General features: G+C 51.5%; 2 protein-coding genes across 17 annotated transcripts in view; one reads left to right on the top strand and one right to left on the bottom strand.

Annotated features, from left to right (window-relative positions):
* Window positions 1–3,854: 3,854 nt before the first annotated feature.
* MRPL16 (mitochondrial ribosomal protein L16) lies at window positions 3,855–7,413 on the top strand. Of its 2 annotated transcripts, none has more exons than XM_038404973.2 (4): window positions 3,855–4,055; window positions 4,584–4,649; window positions 6,240–6,388; window positions 6,686–7,413. In XM_038404973.2, exons 1-4 carry the CDS (start codon window positions 4,004–4,006, stop codon window positions 7,169–7,171), a joined length of 753 nt encoding a protein of 250 aa, XP_038260901.1. In that variant the 5' UTR covers window positions 3,855–4,003; the 3' UTR covers window positions 7,172–7,413. The 2 variants fall into 2 exon arrangements, with proteins under 2 accessions (XP_038260901.1, XP_038260900.1); XM_038404972.2 differs by having other exon boundaries at window positions 3,869–4,055; window positions 4,584–4,772.
* A 258-nt stretch (window positions 7,414–7,671) lies between these two features.
* Window positions 7,672–24,849, bottom strand: part of STX3 (syntaxin 3) — a 34,172-nt gene continuing 16,994 nt past the window's right edge. The window contains exons 2-12 of one of the 15 annotated variants that reach the window (XR_006282183.1): window positions 22,658–22,738; window positions 22,142–22,241; window positions 21,887–21,961; window positions 21,163–21,230; window positions 20,213–20,321; window positions 19,188–19,261; window positions 18,710–18,844; window positions 16,980–17,090; window positions 15,123–15,223; window positions 9,469–10,655; window positions 7,672–8,976 (exon numbers count right to left, since the gene is read on the bottom strand). Coding sequence is in view for 6 of the 15 variants with exons in the window: in XM_038404974.2 (XP_038260902.1) it covers window positions 16,640–16,858; window positions 16,980–17,090; window positions 18,710–18,844; window positions 19,188–19,261; window positions 20,213–20,321; window positions 21,163–21,230; window positions 21,887–21,961; window positions 22,142–22,241; window positions 22,658–22,738 (972 nt within the window). In the remaining 9 variants the exon portion in view is untranslated. The other 14 variants (XR_006282185.1, XR_006282181.1, XR_006282179.1 and 11 more) reach the window with 14 other exon arrangements.

Below are 24,849 nucleotides of genomic sequence, written 5' to 3'. Positions count from 1 at the left end.
GCACACAGGTGGCCTGGGGGAGGAAGGGGATGCAATCAAGAGCAGGAGAGGCCTCTTCTGTTGCCCTTCAAGACCCCTCTAGGCTGAGGGGATACATGCCCAACCCATCACAGGGCTGTCAAGGGCAAATAAAAAGAGTTCTCTGGTTCTCAAGGATCGCTGAGTGTTTATTTCAATCTGAGCTGTGACACTGGGCTCTCAGCAAAGCTCTCGGCTTCTGAAGGGCTCCCCAATTTGAGACAGTCTCTACCAGCAAGCTCTAGGGATAGATGTGATTTTCTGCTTCTAAAGAGGACTCAGATCAGCTCACACCCAGATTATAGCTGGCCACATTAAGTCTTAAGTCTGCGTGAGTTAAGATTGAGACCAGCTTTCTGTTTAAAGCTTGACTTTTCTAAGTACTTCTAAAATCCACACGGTTATTTGGATTTCCTTGAAATTTGGTGTGCCTCATAACGTGCTTGCAAGAGTTAGTGTTCCAAATGTAGGGGCATTTGACCAAGGGATCCCCAAGATGCAGCTCCTGAAAAAACATTTTCCCCCGTACAGTTTGCAAATTTGATCAGTGTATATTGATAAAGTTCTTTCTGTCTAAAGAGGCTCCAGAACAGGCCATTCTCTCACAGGGATACCATTAAATTTTCTCCCCATTTAAAGAGGTCCCTAGAACAGGACATTGCTTCCTAACCAACACTAGGGGATTGATAAAGCTCTTCCCTTTTAACAGGCCCTCAGATTGGGTCATACCCTTCAGGATAACAAGAAGGTATCAATAAAGTGTCTGGCATTCCAGGGGAATTATAACATTCTAAAGTGGCCCCAAGATGTGACGATCTTTTATGAAAAACAACAGGATGCCATCAAGCAGTGGGTCTCAACCTTTTCTATACTGTCATGGGGTTGATGTACCCCGCCGCAGGTGCTGGGCCAAGAAAGACAAAAAATGGAGATTACAGCTCAAGTGGCAAGAGTTTCCCAGGCTGTCTCTTGTCCCTAGGGTAACAGGGCCCTGCCTCTGGAGTCAATACAACTGTCCTGTCAGGGTTCCCTCCCCACTCTGAACCCTAGGGTACAGATGTGGGGACCCAAATGAAAGACCCCCTAAGCTTATTTCTACCAGCTTAGGTTAAAAGTTCCCCAAAGCACAAATTCTTTCCCTTGGAGGGTACGTTGCCACCACCAAGTGATTTAACAAAGAATCAGGGAAAGGACCACTTCGAGTTCCTATTCCCCCAAACTATCCCCCCAAGCCCTTACACCCTCTTTCCTGGGGAGGCTTAAGAATAATATCCTAACCAATTGGTTACAACGTGATCACAGACCCAACCCCTGGCTCTTAGGACAATAGAGAAATTAGTCAGGTTCTTCAAAGAAGGATTTTTTTTTAAATGTAAAAATCACCTCTGTAAAATCAGGATAGAAAATAACCTTACAGGGTAACAAAAGATTCAAAAACACAGCAAAACTTCCTCTAGGGTTAGTTTCAAAGTTACAAAAAACAGGAATAAACCTCCCTCCAGCAAAAAAAAAATTCACAAACAGAACAAAAGGTAATCTAACACACCTTGCCTGGCTTTTACTTACAATTTTTGTAATATGAGAGACTTTTAGGATGGTCTATAGGAGAAGGAGTTTTCTGACCTAATGCTTCTCTGCTTCCCAAGAGAACGCACAAAACAAAGCCTTCCTCCCCCGCAAGATTTGAAAGCATCTTTTTTCCCCCATTGATCCTTTTGGTCAGGTGCCAACCAGGTTATTTGTGCTTCTTAACCCCTTACAGGTAAGGAGGAATTCTAGGCTATCCTTAGCTGTATGATTATGACAGTCCGTCTTCAGGGCAGCGCAGCTCAGCGGCCAGAGTTTACATGGTTGCCCTTAAGCAGTAGAGTGTGTTCCTTGGGATGGTGACTGCCCCAGTGGTGGGTGGGAGACCCAGATCCACCTTACTCCATTGAGTCCCGACCCAGGGCCCTGAGAAACCAATTCCTCCTATGTTCAGGCTCAGTCACTCTCTGCATCCATTTCATTCTCCTGGGTCACTTCCTACCTTCACTTTCAGTGTAGTTAGTCTCCTGGTGTCAACTAACTCTTCTCCATCATCCTCAGTGGTTGACTGGGTATGCATAGGAGCCTCCACGTGGTTGGCCTCTGCAGCCTAGGGCTCCTGAAGCCTGCAACACACATTCACTCTCCTCCTCAGTCATCCTAATCTGAGTTGAGCTGCTGCCTTTTATCCCTTGTCAGCAAGGGCAAGGGGGCCTGGCTTCCTCATCCCACAGAGTGTGGTTAATCCTAGATGGGCCATTGCGGGGTTGATACACCCACTCACATATACCATGCAGGGCATTGCCAATTCTTGTGATTAAATTGCAAGTCTTGCAATAATTGGTGTTTCTAACCCATTAGACTGCACTCCCCTCCCAGAGTTGAGGAGAGAATCGTGACTCCCATCTCCCCCATCATCCTCATTTCCAGTTCCCTGCATTAGAACAGCACCATCCAATCGAACAAATGTTGGTGCGACTCATGCCAAGGTTGGCAGCTGGATGTTGGGTGGCTGAGGACACTCAGCTGGAGGTGGTCTCCCATTAGGCAGGCAGCAGACAGTTTTTTCAATGAAAAGCTGAGAAACATGACCTGAGAGCTCCCTAGAGGCTCAGAACCCAGAAGGCAAAGAAAATGAACTCTCTCTATATATCTATCTATCGCTATATAAATCTCATTATTTCATGGAGATTTGGGGAGAGCCGACTCAAGGTATCGGAATGCTTGGGGTTGGTGATGTTGCATGTGACCCCACATTACAGCAGGAAGGAGTTGCAGGGCTCCCCTCTCACCTTGCCATAATGAAAGGGAAAAGGGCTGAGGACCCACATGCTAAAAGATTTCTTGCCCCCGATCAGGCCATTCCTGCATGGTTCACACTGGGTACTAGTCCCCACTGTGGGTTATAGGCTAGGGGGATAATATGGGAGAGCCTCGGTGTCCAGCAGGGCTGGGGGTATAATGTGAGTGAAAGGCTCCCCCAGCATGAGGGGAAGGGCGCATAGAACCCAGGAGTCCTGGCTCCCAGCCCCCCTGCTCTAACCACTAGGGTGACCATATTTTCCCAAAGGGAAAACAGGACACCTCACAGGGCCAGCCGTGTGCGAAACCATCCTGAGCCCTCCCTGTATCCTGCCCCACGGGTCCACCTGAGACACCCCCACACCCACCCCTACAGCGCAAGAGGCCAGCCTGAGGATGTCCTCCCGTACGTGGGGCCGGCCCAAGCTGCTCTCTGGAGCAGGTCTGACGTGGCTGCTACCCCGCTTCCCGCACATTCCTCCACTGCCCGCACAGCATTGCGCCCCACGTTTTTGGCAAAACTGTGTTTGTCCAGTTTGCTCTTGCCAGCTGATGATCATTTGAGAAGAGCAAATGGGACAAATGCACCGTTTTGCCAAAAAGTCGGGATGGCTGGGGCAGGACTTAAAAACGGGACTGTTCACAAAATGGGACATATGGTCACCCTAACTAGACCCCTTCCCCTCCCTGAGCTGGGATGGAACCTGGGAGTCCTGATTCCCAGGCCTGCAACACCCCATCCCGCTTTGTGGCTGCAAAGACTCATGGGGGGGGGGCACCCCCTCCCCCCAGCCCATGCTTTCTAGGGCGAGGCTGATGGGGGGAAGGGGAGGCAACAGCGCCCCCTGGGGATCTGGTCCGCTCCCGACTGTTTCCCTGCCGCCGGCCTTGCAGGCTGGAACCCTATAGTCCCGGAACCAAACCTCCTGACTCTTGTTTCCCCCCAGTGCAACATGCCTACAGGCTTACCGGAAGTGGTTCCTCCCGGACGGATTAAAGAGCACTCCAAAGATGGCGGCGCCCTGGGGCCATTTCCCCCTCCTCTTCCGCTTTCTCCCACCGCGAGGAGCTTCTCAGTACAGCTCCCCTGAGGCAGCCTCGTGGCGGGGGCATCCCGGCGCGAGGACAGTCCCATCCTCCGGAGCGGCGCGCGACCATGTGGAGGCGACTCGCGCGCCCTCTCGGCGCGCTGCCAAAGGTTCCCGGAGGTCAGAGGGTCGCCCAGCGGCCTTAGGCGGGGGGCGATTTAAAGGGCGAACCCCTACGAGCCGGGGATGGTCCCCCGTTGGGCGCTGGCCGCCCAGTGCGGGGCTCTCCTTGGGCTGGTGTCCCTCGCCGCCCACCGTCCAGCCTTGGCCTGAGTCACGCCAACATCCGTTCCATTGGACGGCCCCGTTCATGGGGGGCTGGGAGCCGGGGCTCCTGGGTTCTCCCCCAGCTCTGGGAGAGGGGACCAGTGGGGGCTGTATCCCAGTCTGCCACGCCTCCCTTCCCCCATCTGCACATGGGGGGGGGGGAGGTGCCACTTCGCCTCCCCCCAGGAGCGCTGTGAGTTCCTCTGCGAAGGGCGCACTGTCAATGCGGCGTGTTACAGCTTCGCTCTGTGCCGGGGATCTGGGGTTTGGTGGCGGCTGGTGAACGGTGACAGTCTCCGCTCTGTCTCCTGCTAGTGCTTTTATTAAAGGACCAGGGATCTGTGCCAGGTCTCTCTGCATCTCCTCTCTCCCATTTTCCAGATCCTTTCTGTGCCAGAGTCCTCAGTGCTGGTCTGAAGAGCTACGTGCTTCCCCAGGATTATACCAGTGAGTGCTGGGCATGGAGAAATGCCAAGACGGAAGGGCAGCAGGTGCCCTGTGATGTTGGACACATTTGTCAACCTTCCTTGGAAAAGTGTTGGGGGAAGATGTTGAGTGGGGGCTGGAGTGGTAGGTGAGGGGAGAGCATTATAGAAAGCCTCTTACTGATTTTTGCGGTGTGGTGGGGTATTGACTAAGCACATCGTCACCATCTCTTGAGGGAGCATGTGTTAACCAGGAAGCATATTATTGATCTCACTGTGAGGGGTGGAAGAAAGCGTTTTGTCATCCTTGCTATCAGGGAGGAGTGTATCAATTCTTATTTTTTTTTAATAGCTTAGGAAAATATACCTACTTGCATAGCTCCCTTGTCAGGAGAACACACCCTTTGCTCTAGGTTGTCCAATTTCTTTTTTAAATGCCTAGGGAGAGGGGTCATGTACCATTTTCTAAAGGCTAATGCACTTAGGTTTTAGACCAGTGTGGGAAGTAGACAGAATCTTGGGGCTTTGAACTAACAAGCCCTCTGCCTTGCCTCATCCTGCTGTCTAAATGCCTCCCACGTATTTGTATTTCTCTCTTGACTCCAGGCAAGACTGAGAAGTAGTAATTTTTGCCACCTGCTCTTCATCCAAGTGCTGATTTTGGCTTGATGTTGAGATAGAAGGGAAGCTCTGCTGCTTATATTTGATGTAAAGAAGCAGTAAAGCTGGTACTTAGGCCTGTCTACATCTAAAATTTAGGTTGACCTAGCTACATCACTTAGGGCTGAGAAATTTCCACACAGTTAGGTCAACCTAGCCCCCACTGTAGATGCAGAAGAGGAGAGAAGACACAACAACCACAACCCATGGACCTTTGAGTGCATCATCGCCTCAACCTAGCTATCGTCCTTTGGAGGGGTGGACTACCTACATTAACAGAAAACCCTTCTGTAGCTGTGCAGCTGCTGTAGAGTAGTCATACCCTTAAGTGGGTATTGTTTCACCAGCCTCTCCCACCACCATCATGTAGATGTTAGATAAAATGGAGGAGAGGAATGGAGCCTTGTGGGACTGTGTAGATGAGGGCTTTGAGGTGGATGAACAGGAATCCATAACCACCCTCTGGGTTTGGTATGAGAGGAAAGACAAGACCTTTGCCATTTTAGGATGGCTTGTTCATCCCTTCAGCTTCAAGGAGGTGGGATGGGAATATTTGGGGATAAATAGCAGGAGGCCCCTATCATTCTCAGTCATCTGCCCTAAAAGGAAGCATTAGTGACCGAGATAATTAGCAGTATTATTACTAGTGTCAAGAAGTAGTTTCTTAAGCAGGGGACTAATCCAAGCTGCCTTCTTGCCTATCCTTAGAGAAATCTGTGTTCTGAGCCCATGTCTCCCTTTGCTTGATTTAACATAACTAGTTATAAGATGCATAGGCTCAGGTCCATGGCCACACAGTTTCAGAAGCTCAGTGAGGAAAACTAGCTGATGTTCCCCTACTGATGGTTCCATATTTGCACCCTGTAGCCATAGATCTGTGTCCATCTGCCCCAGTGAGAAAGTGGGGGTGCCTGTGGGACATACTGACACCTCTTTTTGTTCATCCTTCCAGACATCTCCATCCCTGACAGACCCAAACTGAAGTTCATGGACAAAGTTCCAAGTGTACCTAAAGTGAGGCGGGAATTCAAAAACCTACGTGACATCCGTGGCCCATCCACTGAGGCCACTGAGTTCACCCAGGGACAGTATGGCATTTTGGTGAGTGGGAGAGGAGGGGAGATATAAATTGGGGTCGCCTTGGGGGTGATTCAGCCAGAGCAAGGAAAACAGAACCCCAGGAGCTGACCTTTTCGGCCAAGGTAGCTGAGACTATTAGGGCTTACTCCATCCAGGGTGAAGACATAAGCTAATGGAGGCCGAGAGAGCATGGAAGTGGTATGAGTGAGAACAACTGTAAATAGGTGGCAGAAGAAGCCCTTTCACCTGTATCTGAGTCATAACTCCCCCTGTGCTTGCGCTCTCTCTCTCTCTCTCTCTCTCTCTCTCTCCTTGCAGGCATTGGGCGGTGGTTACCTTCATTGGGGTCACTTTGAAATGATGCGCCTAACCATCAATCGTCACCTCGATCCCAAGATCATGTTTGCCGTGTGGCGCATCCCAGCCCCTTATAAGCCCATCACCCGCAAGAGCCTAGGCCAGCGCATGGGCGGGGGCAAAGGTGCCATCGACCACTATGTGACAGCAGTGAAATGTGGCCGCCTCATTTTGGAAGTGGGTGGGCACTGTGAGTTCGGGGAGGTGGAGCACTTCCTCACACAGGTGGCCAAGAAGCTGCCGTTCCCAGCCAAGGCGGTCAGCTGCCAGTCTCTAGAGGAGATGCGCCAGGCGGAAGAGGAGAGAAGACGCAAAAATCAGAACCCATGGACCTTTGAGCGTGTCATCACCTCCAACATGCTGGGGAGCCGCAAGGTGCTGAGCCCCTACGATCTGTCACAGCAGGGGCGCTACTGGGGCAAGTTCTTTCTGAAAGACAGAGTGTAATGACCAAGTAGGGGTAGGAGGGAAAAATATCAGGGACAGGTGCCTGGAAGGAGGATCAAGGTTCCTTCCTCAGCAGCTGCGAGGCCCCTCTTGAAGTGGTAGGCTCTCTAGGGCAGGCATTGCTGTGGAGATCTGCCTCAGCTCTAAAGGTGGCTGAGTTGGGTGCAGTAAACATGGAGGTGCAAGGGGCAGGTTGGGGTAACCAGTGATCATTTTGGATTAATAAAGCTTTCCTACAGTGGCATGGTCTTGTGCCTGTACCTCCATGTCCTGTGTATGTTGGAGGCCAGAGAGGATGGTTAAGGGGCCTTCCAAGGAGCGTCAGAGCCTCTGTGGGGTACTAAGTTAGAGCCTGTATTGCTGCACATCTGATCAAGTCAGGAAGATGGACCTCTCATATTGCATCATTGAAATTCCTAAGGAAACTTGCCCTACCCAAGAACACTACCTCCCAGATGACCCACCCACCCCACTACATACTGAATACACTATAGCAGTGGTCACTGAATTGAACTGTTTATTCAGAAAGAGGCTTCTGTATAGATGATTGTGCCTTTAGAACAGTACCTATACAGATAACAGCTGATATAAATTCAGGATGAGTGGTGTCTCCTTAAGCACTGAGGGAGGTAGAGTCCTCTGCTCCACTCACATCTGACCCTGGAGGGGAACATGTCATTTGCCCTCTGTGTAACTGCAGGGGGATTATTAGATTTCATGGAGGTCTCCCTCTCTCTGAAGAGCCTTTCACTAGTGATTGCCTCATGTATAAGTAACATAGGGGAAAGCAACCTTAGAACTTTCCTCATGGATAGACAAGGAAGGACCCAAACGAACAGAAGCATCAGGAGGGGTACAGAGTGACAGTGTCCAAGTTGCTCCTCCCTACTGCAGAAATGATTTATTGGAGGAGAGGGGGAAAACAAACAATAAATACACAAGTCGCCACACTTTGGGGGTTTAAAATAAGTGACAAACTTCCAGGTGAAAGATTTTTCTGTAGGGTAAATGAGACCATCCCACAGATAAACAAGAGAATACAGTCTATTTTGTGCCTAAGAGACCCTAGCTGAGTGAGTAAAGGGCCTTACCGCCTTCTAAGTATCAGTGATTCAGGTCAAATTGGCTCTGAGGGTGGGAATCAGAACACGAGAAATGGGGGGTCACAAGGATTGGAGAGTGAAAACAGTTATATTGCTCATCTGGAGAAAGATGTTCCGACACTTCAGTGCCTGATCACGCTTCTGATGTACTGACAGTTACAATGTCAGATGCTGTCTTTAATCCCTGTCCACCAAGGAGGAGATTTGAGCCTCCCAGAGCAACATAGGCAGGACTGTGCCATTCCCTGCCCTTCAGTAAGTTTGTGCTGAGCATACACATTCCATTGAACGGATGTCCTCTGCTGCCTAGTCAGTCTCCACACACAAGTGGGCAGAAGGAGCCACTAGGACTGAGAACAGAGCTGAACTAAAAGGTTCATATTTAGAAGCACTTTAAACAGCCAATAAACATGGTGCCTGAAAATGGTTACATTCGTGTCAGCTAGCATCATCCCCATGGTGTCTTGTTTGGTTCTGTCTGCAGCCCATCCTCCCTGTTCTGTTCTGGCTTCCTCTGCCCCTCCAACCAGGAACGCTCTGAACGGTGAACATCTGACAGGTAGGGTCCACTGGCCAGGCCTGTGATGTCTCCAGAAAGAGGAGGAGGTAGAGCTGGTGAGAAATCCAGATGGGAAAGAACATTTGACGGGTGGCACCAGGGTGCGGAGTGGAAGAACGGTGAAAGGCCATCTGCAAATCCATCTGAAAAAATCAGAGCAAGAGACACCAAAAGGAGGAAGAACAGGTGAATCTTGCAGTTCCATCTACCCGATGGTCCCCTTTTCTGTCAGAAACCTAATATCCCTTGTTCTTTTTGACATTGTCCCCTTGATCATCCCTTAGGTTTGGCAGTGATGTTCCCGAATTGCACTTCCTGCACGCTCAGCTTTTCTTTTTCTCCTCATGGGGTGAGAACTCCCCTGCTGCTCTCTGATCTGACCCAGCACCTTACTGTGCTTCTGCTCAGTTGTGGCATGTCAGAGATCCCTCAAGCATTAGATGCAGTGCTGCTAAATACAGCAGCTAGACACCTAGCAGGCTGCCAATCTAGACCACTCTTCCCCACCCCCCGCTCCAGAATAAGGGCACAAAGCAATCACAGCACAGGGAACACAACCCAGAAGTACAAATACTGACTGAACCAAACTCCAGCTCCCACCCTGCTGACCCATCACACTGCTACACCTAGCTCACCTGTGGTGGGCAGGGGGGCCGGAGATGGGCACTCAAGCGAAGATGCCCCCAATGGTGGAAGCCAGGATGATGGCCAGGATGATACAACAGATCATGATCATGATCTTCTTCTGCTTGGCGAGAGAGAGAAATGTAAACAAGCAGTGTGTGCAGCGGGCTTACAGTGAACTACAAATGGAAGTGAGGGAAGAGGAGAGGGAAGGGTCACCCATCCTCCATGTGTCACAAAGAGCGGGGCGGGGGGGGGGGTGTCCATCGCTTTGGGCTGGAAAAGAGGAAAGGGATCCATGGGTAGTAGGACAGATGTGGAGGGAGGGAGTAGGGCTTTTCTTTCACAGAGGACAGAAAAATGTTTTATCCTTAGTGCTGGTGGTTTTGATGGGAAATGATCGCTTAATGAGCTCATTTCCCTTCCCCTCAACTCACATACCATGCAGAAAAAGCAAGGCCCAGCCACGTGCTCAGATGCTATCATTATGGGGGCCACGTGAATAGCTAGATAAAAAGGAGCTAGCCTGGCCCACACAGACAGCCATGCAGAATGTCATGCCCCCAAGGAAAAAGACAACACCCATTATCTCATCTTACCAGAGGCACTGGATACGGCACAGCAGCGGAGGAGAAACCCCAGACAAGTTTTCTGATCCGGGTGGGTGAAGTGGAGAGGAGAGGCCCATCTGGAGACTTGAAACAGGCCAGCCTGGGTGGGTGGGGTTCTCTCACCCTTTCACCTCCCCAAGGTTCATCAGCAGAGCCAGGTGGCATGGTGATTATAAACAAAGCTCCTTCCTTTGCAGCCAAACCTGGTCACTGCTGCTGTTCTGAAAGAGGAGCTGTCTCTTTAAATGTCGGTGAGTCAAGTGAAAGCAGTTCTCCGCCCAGCACTGGAGGCTGAAAGTCCCAGTCTCATCCCCAAGGTAGTGCTGCTGTCATGGGGCTATTTAATTCTACATGGTGCTATCACTGTATCTACTGCCTTTCCCCATCTGTTGCTTTACTCAGCCTTGACTCTTGCTGTGGGTTGGATAATTGGGGCAGGGCTAAGGCCGAGCAGAGTGACAGATTCCGGCCAGGAGCATTCTGAACCCGTGCATCCCAATGTTTGCATGGAGCACTCTCTTCCAGGCCAGGACTTGGCCCCTGTGCAGTGCATTGGGCAGCACAGGCTGCATTACTCAGGCTGGGAGCTGGTGAGCCAGAGAGAACCACAGCATCAGTCCATGTCTGGCAGCCCTGCTAATAAAGTGTCCTTTACACTGGGAGGAGGGTGACCTAGTGGCTAGAGCACTGGACTGGGACTCAGGAGCCCTGGGCTCTATTCCAGGCTCAGCCAGTGGGTGACCTTGGGCAAGTCACTTCCCCTATCCGTGCCTCAATTTCCCCATCTGCAAAATGTGGGTTGTGATACTGACCTCATTTTGAGAACTACTGAGGATCAGAGCTAGTTACAAGTTATTACTACCATTCATTTCAGCCAAGTCCTGTCTTTCTCTACCATGAGGGACGCAGGCCAAGGAGACAGCACTCCTGCCTCCCAGCCTCGAACCAAACAGCAGCAGCTAGGGTAGCCATAGCTGGATGTTGCATTCAGGCGATGACAGCTCATGCAGGGAACAACACAACACAGGTGAGAGCTGTCCGTGATCAAATAGAAATTCATTTATTTTTTTAAATTAAAAATCAAAGTTTAAAAACACACACACACACACACACACACACACACACACACTACCCTCCCCTCACTTGGTGAGACAATGACATTTCCCTTGTCTACAGAGCTCTGGGGAGTTTCAGGGGCATCTCAGAGCTACAATGGCAACCTTGCCCGGGCAGCATGCTCCATACCCGCTACCTAGAAAATCACAGACATCAAGACCTAGAGAAGAGGAAGACAAATGGGAACTTCCTCCCAGCTCCGTCCGTTCACCAAGGGGTACTGGCCAAGTGCAGTCTTACATCAGGAGCGTGGGTCATGGGGCATCAAGCTGGTGAGTGCTGAGTGGGTCTGAGAGAGATGTGCAGCCCCTAGCACACCAGGATGGAGGGTGGGGGTGGAGGTGTGCACCTGGACCCGCCAGATGCTGCTGAGCAAGGAGTTTGGCTCCCTTCACGGACAAGAATCCCCCATCCCGACTAACAAGTGCTGTCAATCCTTATCCTTCTCCAACAAGAGGAGAGGACATTTGTCAAGTGGATTTAGTATAGCCCTTGGGCATCCTCAGAGCAGGCACAACATGGGTAGGTTTCCCCCACTGCTCTGCCCTGGGAAGATCACCACCGATTCAGTTCTTAGCTTCTCTACTGAGGCTTCCAAGCAGGGAGCCTGACTGACGTGATGACATTTCTGCAATCCAGAGATCTGTCCACTGGGAACGGGGCCCAAGAACCTAATACCTGTTTCCCACTGAGGCCACCAAACTGCTGTCATATAGCTACAGCTGTTGGCCATGCCCAACTCAGGGGGATCACACCCAAACCCACATCACACCAGTAAAAACAGGGCACCCTGATTTCTGTGACAGATGCAGACATTCAGGGACTGGCTGGTAAGAATAATAAATACACACAAGGACTCCTGATCCAGGCACATTTAAAACATCCATGAAAACTCAACAAGCCCTGAGCAAACAAACCATTAAACATACGTGCAGACACACACACACACAAAAATTATATCCCCAGCAGGGGTGGGCAGTGGTCCCACAACCAAACGGGAACCCCTCAGCAAGGATCAGACAAGGTCAGTGCTAAGATTCACGGCCCAGGAGTCACTGATCACTATTTAACAGAATATGTCACCCAACCTAAAAGTTTCCAAGAGCCCCCCGGCCATGCAAACCAAACACAGGGAGTATCAGAGCCTGGGCTTTCGGTTGGGTGCCAGAAGCCAACCTGATTATTTTTGCTGCTTAGAACAAACAAGTAGGTGGAAACTCCAGTCGTAAAGGTTCACACTTCAAAGCAAACAGAGGTTTAGATTCCTCCCAGTCCTTAGCAAACAGGGATCACAGGAGACAGGGCTTGCAGGCCCCTCCTTCCGTACACAGGCACCCGCCTCTCAGGAAGGGAACAACAAGAGAAGTGCCCATACTCCACTGGGCTCTTACTCTGCACAGAGCTCGGAGATCTCGTGCGTCCCAGCACTCTGCCGTAGACCCACGTTTCAGTCCCAGCCCTGTCACCCGTCCCCCTCAGTGCACTGAGGTCACTGCCCGCATGTCCTGCTCTGCTTTGCTTCCACATCCCGTCCCTAATTCTGAGCTTGGCAGAGTTGAGAATGCTGCCAAGTCTGTGCCTGCTGGTTTGACCTATGTCTCTTGTTAATCCTGGTGTCAACATGGCTTGGGAGTGCTGTGTATTCAGGTGCTATAGGTTTAGTATATTGCTACACAGGAGACTAAAGATCAGGCCCAGCTGCTCACTCTCCTTAGGGTTGGTAGGTCCTGGGAGCACTTCAGAGTCCAGCCTCAATTAGCATCCAATATGCCATATGGCCAACCCAGGTGAGCTCCCGAGCCCTGATCTCTCACTCCCTGTCCTGGCTGGAGCAATTCAGAGGGGGTAGTTCTTACATTCCCTGGTCTCCCTCAATAAAGATTTTAAACAATTAAAAAATTCCCCCTAAGAAAGATGAGAACAAGACAGGCCAGTGAGGTAGGAAACACAGTCCTGGACATTCCTTTAAGGCTCTGCTACCATTAGTGGGAATCCTGCCAGGAAACGAAATCTGACCGAAACAGGAAGTGACATCAGGAGGAGGAACTGGGGTTGGTGGTCATGGACTCGGAGAGGAGGGGAAAAGAGGAAGACTTGATGACGGCTTCTCTCAAGTGCATCGGTGGTGCAGGAGACAGTTACCTCCTGGACATGGCGAAGCAAGCTCAGATCCTCCAGGAGGGATGCGTCAGCTAGCTGATGAATGGGCCAGCAGCTCTCCCAGGAAGTGCTAATGGGAAAAGCTCCACCCAAAAGGGAAATGATTCACAGCAGAGCCCAGAAGGCAGACTGTGATTAGCAGGTCCAGGGAAGGCAGGGGGAGCGGGAGGTCGGCGTGTGGGACACGAGGAGGATCACGAGGGAAAAAGCTCACCACCAAGATCAGGAGTGTCTGGAGAAATTGAAGGAACAAGGGAGAAATCAATTCACATGTGAGAGGGCAGGCCAGCAGAGCAATATTAAACATAATCACTGACATCTAAATACTAACAGATCCTGGGCCCAGACAGCTAGAGATGGGGAAACGATCTCTGCAGATGGGCCAATGACCCCACTGTGGGGCTCAGAAACAGCCAGCATATGCACCCATATCCTGCATGATGAGGTCTCCAAAACCACTACCTTGCTCCCCAGAGTCTCAGCTTTCATTTAAAGTAAAAAGCAAGTCTCTAGCTGTTCTGCTAGTAAAAGAAATTGCAAAGCTGTGACCCAAGTGTAAATGAGCTGAGGAGCCTGGAACAACTCACAGAAGTGTGAAGTGCCCCGCTCGTGAGGGTCAATTAAATGGCTGTTTTGTTAGCTGTGTGTGTGTGTCATGGCTCATTGGAGAATGGGGAGGGAGGGTCACAGACTGGCACAGTTCCCTGATTTTGGTGTCACAGGTGGGTGGTGTTTGGTAAATGCCACATTTCCCTCCCCCCGACAATTAGCCCAAGCACCTTGGTCAAGCTTGGGGGGACATTCAAACCTCCCACCCCAGGAGTGGCCAAGCAACATCACACCCTATTTTGATTATCTGCACAGTCTGGGAGGGGGGGTCTGGTTTTGGTGACTCAGGGGCGGAATCACCCCTCGCCCTCCCTTCCAAGGCAAGGAATGGAGAGCAGACCAGAATTAACCTTTCAGATCCCTTTGTGCACAGCAGCCTACCCTGCACTCTCCGAGTCTGCAGAGAGATGTGAGTGAGCCCTGTAAGAACAGCACGTGCACCTGCTTTGCAGCAGACTCTAGCAGCTGCCTTCACTTGGGCCACGTCCACAGAACTATCCTCCCCACTCTAGAATCTTGAGAAATCATGTCCCCCGCTTCCCAAGTCATGCTCCTTACACCGTCTCCTCTTCTATAAACACCCTCTCACCTGCCACATCCTCAGTGCCAAGGCAAGAGTTAAAAATATAAGATTGAATGCAAAGCTCAGCTGCAAAGCTAGAGCCAAGCATCGACAGCCCAAAGCACAGAGCCCAGAGGCTAGAACCCAAAGTATACCACATAGTCTAGAACCCGAAGCCAGAACCAAAAGCACAGAAGCCAGTCTAGAACCCAAAACCCATAACCAAGAGCTCGCAGCACAGAACCCACATAGCCCAGAACACAAAGCACAGTGTCTAGAGTCTAGAAACCAAAGCCAGCAGCAAGAACCTAGAGCACAGAACCCAATGCACAGACCAGGTTGTGAATACAACACTCAGGATAGATCCAACTGACACAAGTGAGGATACATTTTATTTCTGGCCCAGTGCAAGGTTGATCTCCTGTGGTCTCCAGGTATGAGGAGCAAAACCCACCTGATATCCAAGGCACCCACCAATCACACCCAGCTCAGAGAGCTTCTGAACTCTCCTGGGCAAGCAAGTTCAAGTCACTCCACCACCTTTGCTCGACTGCCGCCCCACCGAGCCAGCGCCCCAGGAAACCCCCACGTTCCCCACACTACTTACAGTTCAGGGGGCTAGCTTTACTTGAGCCCTACGGAAAATCCAATGATCAGAGCTAATATTGCGAGCAAGACAACCACTACCACAATGATAATTATCATTTTCTGGAGGAGAGGACAAAAAAAAAAAAAAAAAAAAAAAAAAAAAAAAAAAACCATAAACAGCAATGCAACAGCAAATAAGAAACAGATATGGCTCCCCCTACACATGACCCTTTAAGAGACAGTTATTTCAGAGCTGCAGAGCACTGATTTCAGCCACCCTTTAAGGCAGCATAGCAATTCTTTTTAACACCTCAAAAATATTCCCCACCAGAATCTTTCAGACAAAAATCAGACCATCTGCATTTCTAGGCTTCTGAATTTTTGTCCCCCTCTTAATTTAATCCAGTCCCAGCCTTCTCCAGCAAGGGATGCTGCAGGGAACGGCATAAAGGCACTGGAAGCACATGGCTACTCCAATCCTAGCCTCCCTCAATTGGGGGTACTATTGGGAATGATGAGCAGAGAGGTACTCCCAGCCACTCCCAGCAGGGGGTGCTGTAGATAGCCAGGCAGGAGTGCTGGCTGTGGGGCAGCTCCCTGCTACTCCAGTCCCAGCCTCTCCCAGCAGGGGGAGCTCAAGTTACTCCAGCATTGACTCCTGCCAGCAGCGGGTGCTAGAGGCAATGGTGCAGAGGTGTGGGCTATGGGGAAGTTCCCAGCCTCCCCCACTTGGAGGCACTTTAGGGAACAGTGCAGGAGCTCTGGGGACCGAGCCTGGCTCATAACCACATTTATCAAGATGTACAGAGAAGAAGGAAGGGCCAGGGAGGAGTCCTGAGCGAGCAAAGTGAAGCAGGGAGACAGCCCAAGCAGTTACCTCAGAGAGGGATGTAGCATGGCACGTCGTACATGGAGGGGCTCAGTGGCTGGGCTGTGGGGAGAAGTGTGGGAGGAGGAGAAGGCTGTGAAAGAAGAGCACAGGAAGCTGGAGCAAGGGATGGGGAAATATTACTGAGAAACTAAGAGGTCACCAGGGCCCCTGGATTTGCTCTGGACCTTTACCAGCCAGACCCATTGGCCCAGGTGCTCAAAAAAGTATTCAGGTGGCTTACTCACCTGGAAATCATAATACCTTTGAGAGCCATTGGTCCTTTCCCAACAGGGAGGGGGCTGGAACAGGGACAGGGTGGAGGGATGGAGGAGGATGCATGGAGGAGACTGAAGATTTGGGGAGAAGGTGGGGGGGAGGTCTGAGGGGGTGGAATGGGAAAAGGACTTTGACTGGTGGGTGGGGGCTGGATGCAGTGGGGCTTTGGTTGATGGGATGGGTCATGGTTGGATGGGTGAGAGAAGAGTGAGATGGGAACCTTTGGCATGCATGGGGACTGGACAGGGAGCTGTGGTTGCTGGTGTTGAGGTGATGGGGTGGGGCTTTGGTTTGTGGGATGGGTCATGATTGGATGGATCTGAGAAGGGCAAGATGGGGGCTTTGACTGGTGAGTGGAAGTTGGATGGGGGACTAGATGGGATGGGGTTTCAGTTGGTGGGATGATTCAAGATTGGATGGCATCTGAGAAGGGTGAGACGGGGCCACTGATTGGCAGGAGATGGAGACTGGATGGGGCTGTGATTGATCGTTCTCACCCTTCTGGCCTCACTCTGGTATTTCACAGCCTTTTTGGTGTCAGCCACGGCCCGTTCCACAAAACCCACCGACTGGTCCATGTTGGTCTCTATGCGGTCGATCATGGCTCCCTTGCGGAGGAAGAGAGAGATGGCGGGAGCAGCAGAGAGCGGCGGAAGTGGCAGGGAGGCAGAAGAGAGCAAGAGAGCCAGAGAAGGGGCCTGGGCACAGATTGGGGCCCGGGGGACTCACCTTGTGCACCTTTTTCTTGTATACCAGAGCCTTTTTGGTCTCATCGCGCGCTCGCTCTACGTGGTCTACCGTATGCATCATATTCAGCTCTATGTTATCTAGGACCCCGCCCTATCAGGGGAGCAGGAAGAGAGGAACTCAGACATCTAAAACACCTACCTACCTGGGGTGCCTCAGAGTCACGCACGGTATATCTACACTGCACAGTTAGCCTGGGCTGACACCCAGGTTTAGCCCAACCCCTCCTACCAGCCATGCACAAAACTCTCCGACCTGGGTTTGGAAATGTGTTAAGCCTGAGCTAGCTGACTCAGCTCGGGGAGGCATGTTAGAGCCCAGCTCTCGTTTAACTCAGGCTGCAACCTACCCCACTGGGCAGTGAGGAAGCCAGGGAAAAAAATGTTACTTGTGTGCCGATAGTCCTCCAATGCCCTTCCCACAATACCCCATGAAGGACAGACAAGATGTCCTGCAACTGCCTGGGAAAGAATCCTAGAGAGTGTCCCAGCACAAAGGCCCAGGGGTATGTCTCCAAGCACATGGAGGTAAGTACAGACACAGTGGGGACACACTAATTCGGTAAGGCTTTGCAGTGGGGATGCTCATGCAGGGGATCAGACCGGGGTGCCAATCACTAGGGTTAACTGTGCAGTGAAGATACAATGCAGCCCCTCCATGAGACCCCAGCATCACCTCCCACCATGAACATACTCCTCCCATCATGAGATCCCAGCCCTGCCCTAGAGGGTCTCCCCCTCTGCTCAGGTGAGCAAGGCAGTCATTCCCACCACCCCCGCCCTTCTCCTGGGCACAGAGGGGTCGCCACTGGGTTGTAAGGCGTCAGGGTCAATCCACCGCCTCTCCCTGGGTCTGACGAGAGAAAAGGGGCATACTCACCATTCCCCGACTTGCATGCCACCTCCTCGGCATTGCATTGTGGGTAGAAAACAGAAAGGGGGCCTCAGAGAGATTGACACTGATTCCTAAATTGCAGCGAGAGAGGTGGCTGCACTCCACAATGCAGGGGTATCAGGAGAGTGAAATGGGGAGGCTTTCCCCCGGGGGACACAGAGCAGGGAGTGGGCCCTGGTTGCAGGAGCTCTGTGGGGTCGGACGAAAGCTAGGCACTGAGACAGGACAACAGACCTCTGGGTCTCCATGACATCAGCCATGTCACCAAGATCGCAAACTTACTCCCACCCAGCTCCTGCATCCGAGGTACCATCATCAGAAAATCCCTGGCTGCTAGAAGGCACCGGTGTTCAGTTGCTTAGTTACGCATTTCAATTCCCAGTTTGGCTGCTCAATCCCTCCATTTCCCCCATCCCTGCATTGCTTGGTTACATGGTTTTCACCCTGCTCGGTCGTTTACAATCTTTTTTTTTTTTTCCCCTACTCCCAGGTTACATGGTTATCATGCTGTCTCCTCCCATGGTTACTCAGTTACCAAGGCTTACCTTGCTTCCCCTCCTGTTACACAGTCGTCACCTTCATCCTGGTTGTTCAGTTACCGTGTTCCCTGCCCCGATTGCTTGGTTACCCTGTCCTTATCCCTTGAGAGCCCAACCCTTTAGTTGCTTGGTTACCCTGTTCCCTGCCCCAGGTTACATGGTTATTCTGTTCCTTGACCCTGGTTGCTAGGTTACCCTTTCCTGTCCCCACTGCTCAGTCACTCAGTCCTTATCCCTCCAGAGTGCCCCACACCCTCATTGGTTGTTCTGCCCAGTTACCTGGTTTTCCACTAGCATGGCGATGTCCACGAACATGTCGTGAAGCTCCTTGATGCTGCTCTCGAGCCGCACAATGTCCTTGTGCCGCCCCTCGATCTCGCTCAGCGCTTGCTTCGAGATCTGTGAATCCATGATCTGGAACAGAGCCGGGCAGGGTCAGTTACCACCCCGCACAAACCCAGGTAATGCTAAGGAGCTGTGAGCCAACCCCCTGCCATTCCCACTGCTCAGAGTCACCGTGCTCCCCACCACCCATATCCTGACACCCACACTTGTTGCCCATCCCCCCAAATTCCCACTGCTCATCCCCCATCCCAGTGTCTCCCCCTAGATTTCCCATCCTATAAGTGCTTTGAGATCTACTGATGAAAGTGCTGTGTAAGAGCTAGGTACTATTATACCATCGTATGCTCCAAGGCCCCTCCTCTTCATGCACCTCCATTCCTCCATCTCCTCCCAGTCCCCACTGCATCCTCACCCCAGATGTGAATATTGAGGGGTTTCCACTCTCTAGCATCTCCTCCAGCTCCTCATCCGTCGTATTCTTCCCAGCTTTATCATGGAAGAAAGAGAGGAGAGATCAGACCAAATCCCTGGGCAGGCGGAACCAGCAGGGCTTGTGGGGGGTGAAAAGATTCACTTTGGCTGCTCTCATTGACAGGTGTGTTTGTGTGAATCCCTCTGGTCTCCAGACTGAGACATGCCTTCCAAGCCCAGATTCTAAACCTCCCTCACATTCAGCAGAGACACAGCTGGGGGATAGGGAGGAATCCCATAGCTGCCCAGCCCCACACTTCCCAGCAGGGGACACAGACACCCTGGGTGGGAAGGCATCATGGGGAGGATTATGGTTAGGGCCTTCCCAAATTCAGAATCCATTTTTGTAAATTTCACAGTCATAGCATTTTTTAAATCTTGAATTTCTCAGTGTCAGATATTTAAATAATAAATTTCAATGTTGTAACAAAACAAATATGTATTTAAAAACAGCAAAATATAAAGCCCATAATGACATCCCCTCCCAAAAAGCGACCAACGCCCCCCCCCCCCCCCCGCCCACACACACACCCTTACTTCTGCACTGCTGCTGGTGGCAGCATTGCCTTCAGAGCTGGTAGCCCAGCCGCTACTCTCTGGCAATCCAGCTCTGAAGGCAGCACAGAAGTAAGGGTGGCAATACTGTGACCCCCCCCACAAGAGTCTTGCAACCCCCTTTTGGGTCAGAACCCCCAGTTTGAGAAACACTGTATAGTAAAGGAAAAAGTACACAAAAGATTTCACAGGGGAGACTAGCTTTCACAGTCCATGATGCGCCTTTACAGCTGTGAATTTGCTAGGGCCCTAATTATGGTCTCTGCAGTAACTCAGGCGCACAAACTGGAGTGGGGTAGTTTCCATTCCTGTGGGAAATGAATCCAACCACCCCTTGGGCTGGGGAGGAGGGTCAGGCCCTGGCCACATGCTGCCTGTGGGCCATGACCCCTGAGCGGGGAGGGTACATACTGATCTCGAGCTGCCGCTGGATCCGCCCTTTGCTTCGTTCCCGGAAGTCGACCTGTGCCTCATTGTACTTGGTCATCACATCAACAAACTTCCGGGAGAGGACAGAATGCTGGGGAGAATGAAAGGGGGAGACGAGCAGTTCACTATATGATCTGTATTGTGGTAATGTGGGCTCACAGGCACTGCCTCTCCAGCTGGGATAGCTCCCCAAGCAGATGGCTACCTGCTCTCCATACCTTCTCTCCTCCTTATCCTCCCCGTTCCCCAAACACAGCCTGCCTGCTTCCGACAGGAGCACCCATTGCAGCGTTGTGGAAATGCAGTCACTTGCCTGTGCCTCAGTTTACCCATCTATATGGAAGGGATAATAATGCTCTGGATAGTGCTTTTATAGCGCTTAAGGTCTGAAGGAATTATCTAGTTCAACCTGTATAACAGGCCAGAAAATTTCAGAAAATGAATCCTCCATGAAGCCCAGAACTTCTGGGTGAGCTAGAGCAGATTGTTTAGAAGAACATCTGGTCTTGACTTTGAACAACAGACTCCTAGAAGCGCAGGGCTGGAGAATTCATCTCAGCCCTAGATAAATTCATTCTAATGGTTAATTACCCTCCTAATACAGAATTTGCATCTTATTTCTGGTCTGAATTTGTGCAAAATCAACTTCCAGCCATTGGATCTAGTTCTGCCTTTGTCTGTTGGACTGAGGAGCCCACCACTCAGAGATCCTCAGATGAAGCCAAAGATCCATGTACTGCACATTTTGTTCTCTGTAATGTATCATTTCCCACACAGAACTGCGGTACAGTCTGCCATCTCGGACGCTACTTTTGTCCCCTCCTCACTAGGGCTCTCTATTGGTCCAGCCTGCTCCCTCTGGGACCCATTCGTGGCTAGGGGCAGGTCGATATAGGGATCACAGTGTGAGAACGAGGGAGTGCGCTGCTCACCTGGGATTTCCGTATCCGCAGATCCGCCGACGACTGGACCTCATCCTGCTCGATGCTCCGCTCCATGCCTGGGGACACAGGCAAGTGGGGTGAAATAATGGGAGGGCTGGACCAGCTGCATAGTATCATAGAATGGCAGGATCGGAAGGGACCTCAGAAGCTCATCTAGTCCAACCCTCTGCTCAAAGCAGGGCCAATCTCCAACTAAATCATGTCCCAGCCTCCCTACCCAACGAACTTTGAGTTCTCCTCTTCCCTTAAGAAAGGGGCTCAATCCCTTACTGCCCTCCACAGCCAAGTCTGCAGGTTCGGCCTTCTCCACCCCCTTCCTATCCAGGCACTAGGAGGCACAGGATGCAGCCATGCCCACTCCGTCCCCACTAGTAGTGTCTGAGCCACAGAGGTTGATGAGCCTGCTACAGGCTGGACTAACTGAGGTGGGTCTTTTAACGCAAGCAGTAGAGACCTGTGCATTAAGGTCCAAAGGTCCCAGCAACCATCCCTGCAGCCAGTGCCCCACTCAGGGGAGAAAAGCTCTTAGCAAGGAAGGGTCATTTCCAAGAAGCAGTCCCAGCGGGGTGCAGGGAGGAAAAGGCAGTCCTGAGGAGGAGGAAAGATGATAGGCAATGGGTGGGTGCTGATGGGATGGTTGGCCCTAGGAAGGGCTCTACAGTAAAAGAAGGCTCCAAAACAGCCCACCCGGGGGGGGAAATAAGTCTCTTACTCTTAAGCTTGTTTCGGATGCTGTTGGCTATTTTCTTGATTTCTGCCGTGAGCTGCTCCAAGTCGTCTTTCGTCTCTGGAAAAGCACAAGCAATGAAACCCAGTCAGCACTAGCTGGGGACCCTGACCAGTAAGGTCACCAGGAGAGCACCTGCTGCCCCCACCCCGCCCCACCATGGCTGAAATCCACTCTCCACCCCACAGCTGGACTGACCCATCCGTTCATATTCAGGCCCAGGAGGAAGCTCAGACTTACTTTGCTCAGGGATGGGGGCAGACAGGATGATACTGTACAGCTTTTTCGCCCCCTCCACATTCTCTGCAATTTTCTCAATATTTTGTCGGGTTTCTTCAATCTAAACCACAAGAGGAGATCACTATTAGTTGTATTACAGTAGCACTGAACTGCTATCAAAGCCAAAGGGTGCTAGGGGCTGTATAGACACATTTAGAGACAGTCCCAACCCCAAACATCTCTCAGTCTAAATAGGCAAGACAGACAAAGGGTGGGAGGGGAAACTGAGGCACAGAGAGGGGAAACAATTTGCCCAAGGTCACCAAGCCAGCCAGTGGCCAATGTGGGAGAAGCACCCAGATCTGTGCCCTATCCACCGAACCACAGTTGTTCACCAAAGGAGAGGGGATCTCTAGCCCCAAAAGCTCCCCAGGCAAAGGAGATCTGCCAGCCCGCCTTGCTCCCTCCCCCCGGAGAAGGGACACTGTCAACGTAAATGAGGCAGAGGCCCATCCCAGGGCCACGCCTCCTCCTCACCTCAGAGAAGAACTCATCCATGAACCCCGTGTTCTCAATAGCGATCTCCACATCATCGGCATCGTCATCCTGGTCCTGCTTCTGTAAGGGAGGGCAAGGCCAGTGAGAGGGTTAGGGGACCTTCCCAGAGCCAGCACACCCACACTGGGTTTCCTGGCACATAGGAGAAACCCCTCACAGCCCTGGATGCAAAAGGTCATCTCACCAGTGCCCCAATTTCCACTCCCTACACCCAGCAGCCACCATGCCAATGCAGCACCATTGGGAAGCCAGGCATGAGACTCTCGGAGCCACCCTCACTCAGAACAATGAGGAGGGTGGGTCTTGGCCTGGAAAAGATTGGGATCCATCAAACTAATCTAAAGTGAAGGATCATCCTTCCTGGAGATGCTTCCCACTCTTCCTCCTGTGGCAGCCACTACAAGTACTCAAACATCAGGGGGCTTTTCAGTAACATCTGTGTTGGGACTGGGTCCCAGACTGAACCCCCTGGAGACAGCCATCGTTGGTTCCTCCCCACAACCGGTGCATCACAAGTGGTGGCTCTGCAGACTTCCTCCACACCATTCACTGCCAGCATGCCTCAGCCCAGATCTAGAGGGACCCCACTTAGGGAAGTGGGGAGCTCAGCCTCCATGGCCTCACTTTGTGGGCTCTCTGCTGAGACCGATGACAAGGGAGCCAGCTAGTGCTAGTGGAGGCCACTGATTTTATACTTTGTCCTCTAGGGACAAGACAGAGGAAAGACCAACTCATCTCATATGGGCTACTAAAAAATACCAGCCATCAGAAGGCAACTCGGTGCCAGGCACATGGGATTAATCTGGATTAACTGCATGACCTCATTGGAGACGCTCCTGATTTACCCTGGTGGGACTGTGAGCCGAATCCCAGCCCAGCAGCCCCAGTCACACTTGGGGACCCAGAAGTCCAGGAGCTTTGTGGAAACTGTTGCTGCTACTAATGGGGATGTGGTGAACAGGCACCAGGAATTTGGGGTGGGATGGTAAAGAGGGAGTGGAAGAGGTAGAAGATGTATTATGAGTACCTAGTAAAAAGGCAGGGTTCATAGTGAAGGGGTCTGGCCACTATTTTAAATTTCCCTGGGGGGAAGTGGCCCTCACCACACTCCCCTCCCAATCAGAGAAGAAATAGGATTATTTTACGGTTAAGACAGTGTTTTCTCCCAGCCCACAGCAATGATGCAACTGCCCTTCACATCATCACAACATCAGCTAAAAAACCTGCCCCTTCAGCCCCACCTGCTCTGTCAGCCCATCTCAGGAGCGAGCCCAGGTTACAAGTACACTGGCCTTATGACACTCTCTGAAGGTCAACAAAGTCAGGCTGTTTTGGGTAAGCAAATGTCCAGTGTCAAAGATATGCTGAAAGGGTCTGGCTTTCCCATGTCCTGCTGCTTACGTAGCCAGCCATGCCGCTTCCAATCACATTTCCACCAGGGAAAATCCAGGGTAACGCCAATGACATCAATGCAGTTACTCCAAACTCACTCTGATGTTAGTGAGAACAGAATCCAGCTCTTCCACTCAGATCCATTGGCCTATTACACCCACTATGCACTAATGTAAATAGCTTTGCAACCTGCACCAATGACTGATGTGGGGCAATGCATGATGGGATAACCCACCTGACCCCAGGATCTGCCTCAAGTACCCCTTACATGCATATCTAGGTACCATCAGCAGAAACAGCCCTCTGATCTCAGCTGCTGACACAACACATCAGCAAATGAGCTCTCTCACTCAGCCAGGATCCACAGCATACAGGGTTGGAGCTCAAAGTCAACCTCTTGAATTGCACCTGGAGGCAAGTCAAAAGCTAGCATCATCTACACAGGGCAGGGGATCTGCATTGCTCACTAAATGAGCAGCTGCCTTCTGCCCTAGCTGAAGCTCACACATGGCCTCCAAAGACAGCTCCAGATTGTGCTCAGTGCAGTGATCAGACAGAGGTTCCCAAGGCATCACTGACTGCAGGGAGCTCCACATCAAAGAGGGCAGTTTGCAGAGTCCTAGCCAAATGCAGAGGTTGAAGGCACTCCTGCCACCTGAGACTCTATAGGGTGTGAATCTCACTTGCACAGCCGTGCAGTACATAGTGAGACTATTACCCCTGTAAATTCTCTAGATGGTTCCTTTCACCAGCAACCAGCATCACTCTCATCTTGCCCA

This window comes from Dermochelys coriacea, chromosome 6, assembly GCF_009764565.3.
Source record: "Dermochelys coriacea isolate rDerCor1 chromosome 6, rDerCor1.pri.v4, whole genome shotgun sequence".
NCBI classification, from domain to species: domain Eukaryota; kingdom Metazoa; phylum Chordata; order Testudines; family Dermochelyidae; genus Dermochelys; species Dermochelys coriacea.
Note: the sequence above shows the minus strand (reverse complement) of the source record. Positions and strands in the feature narration are given on the sequence as shown.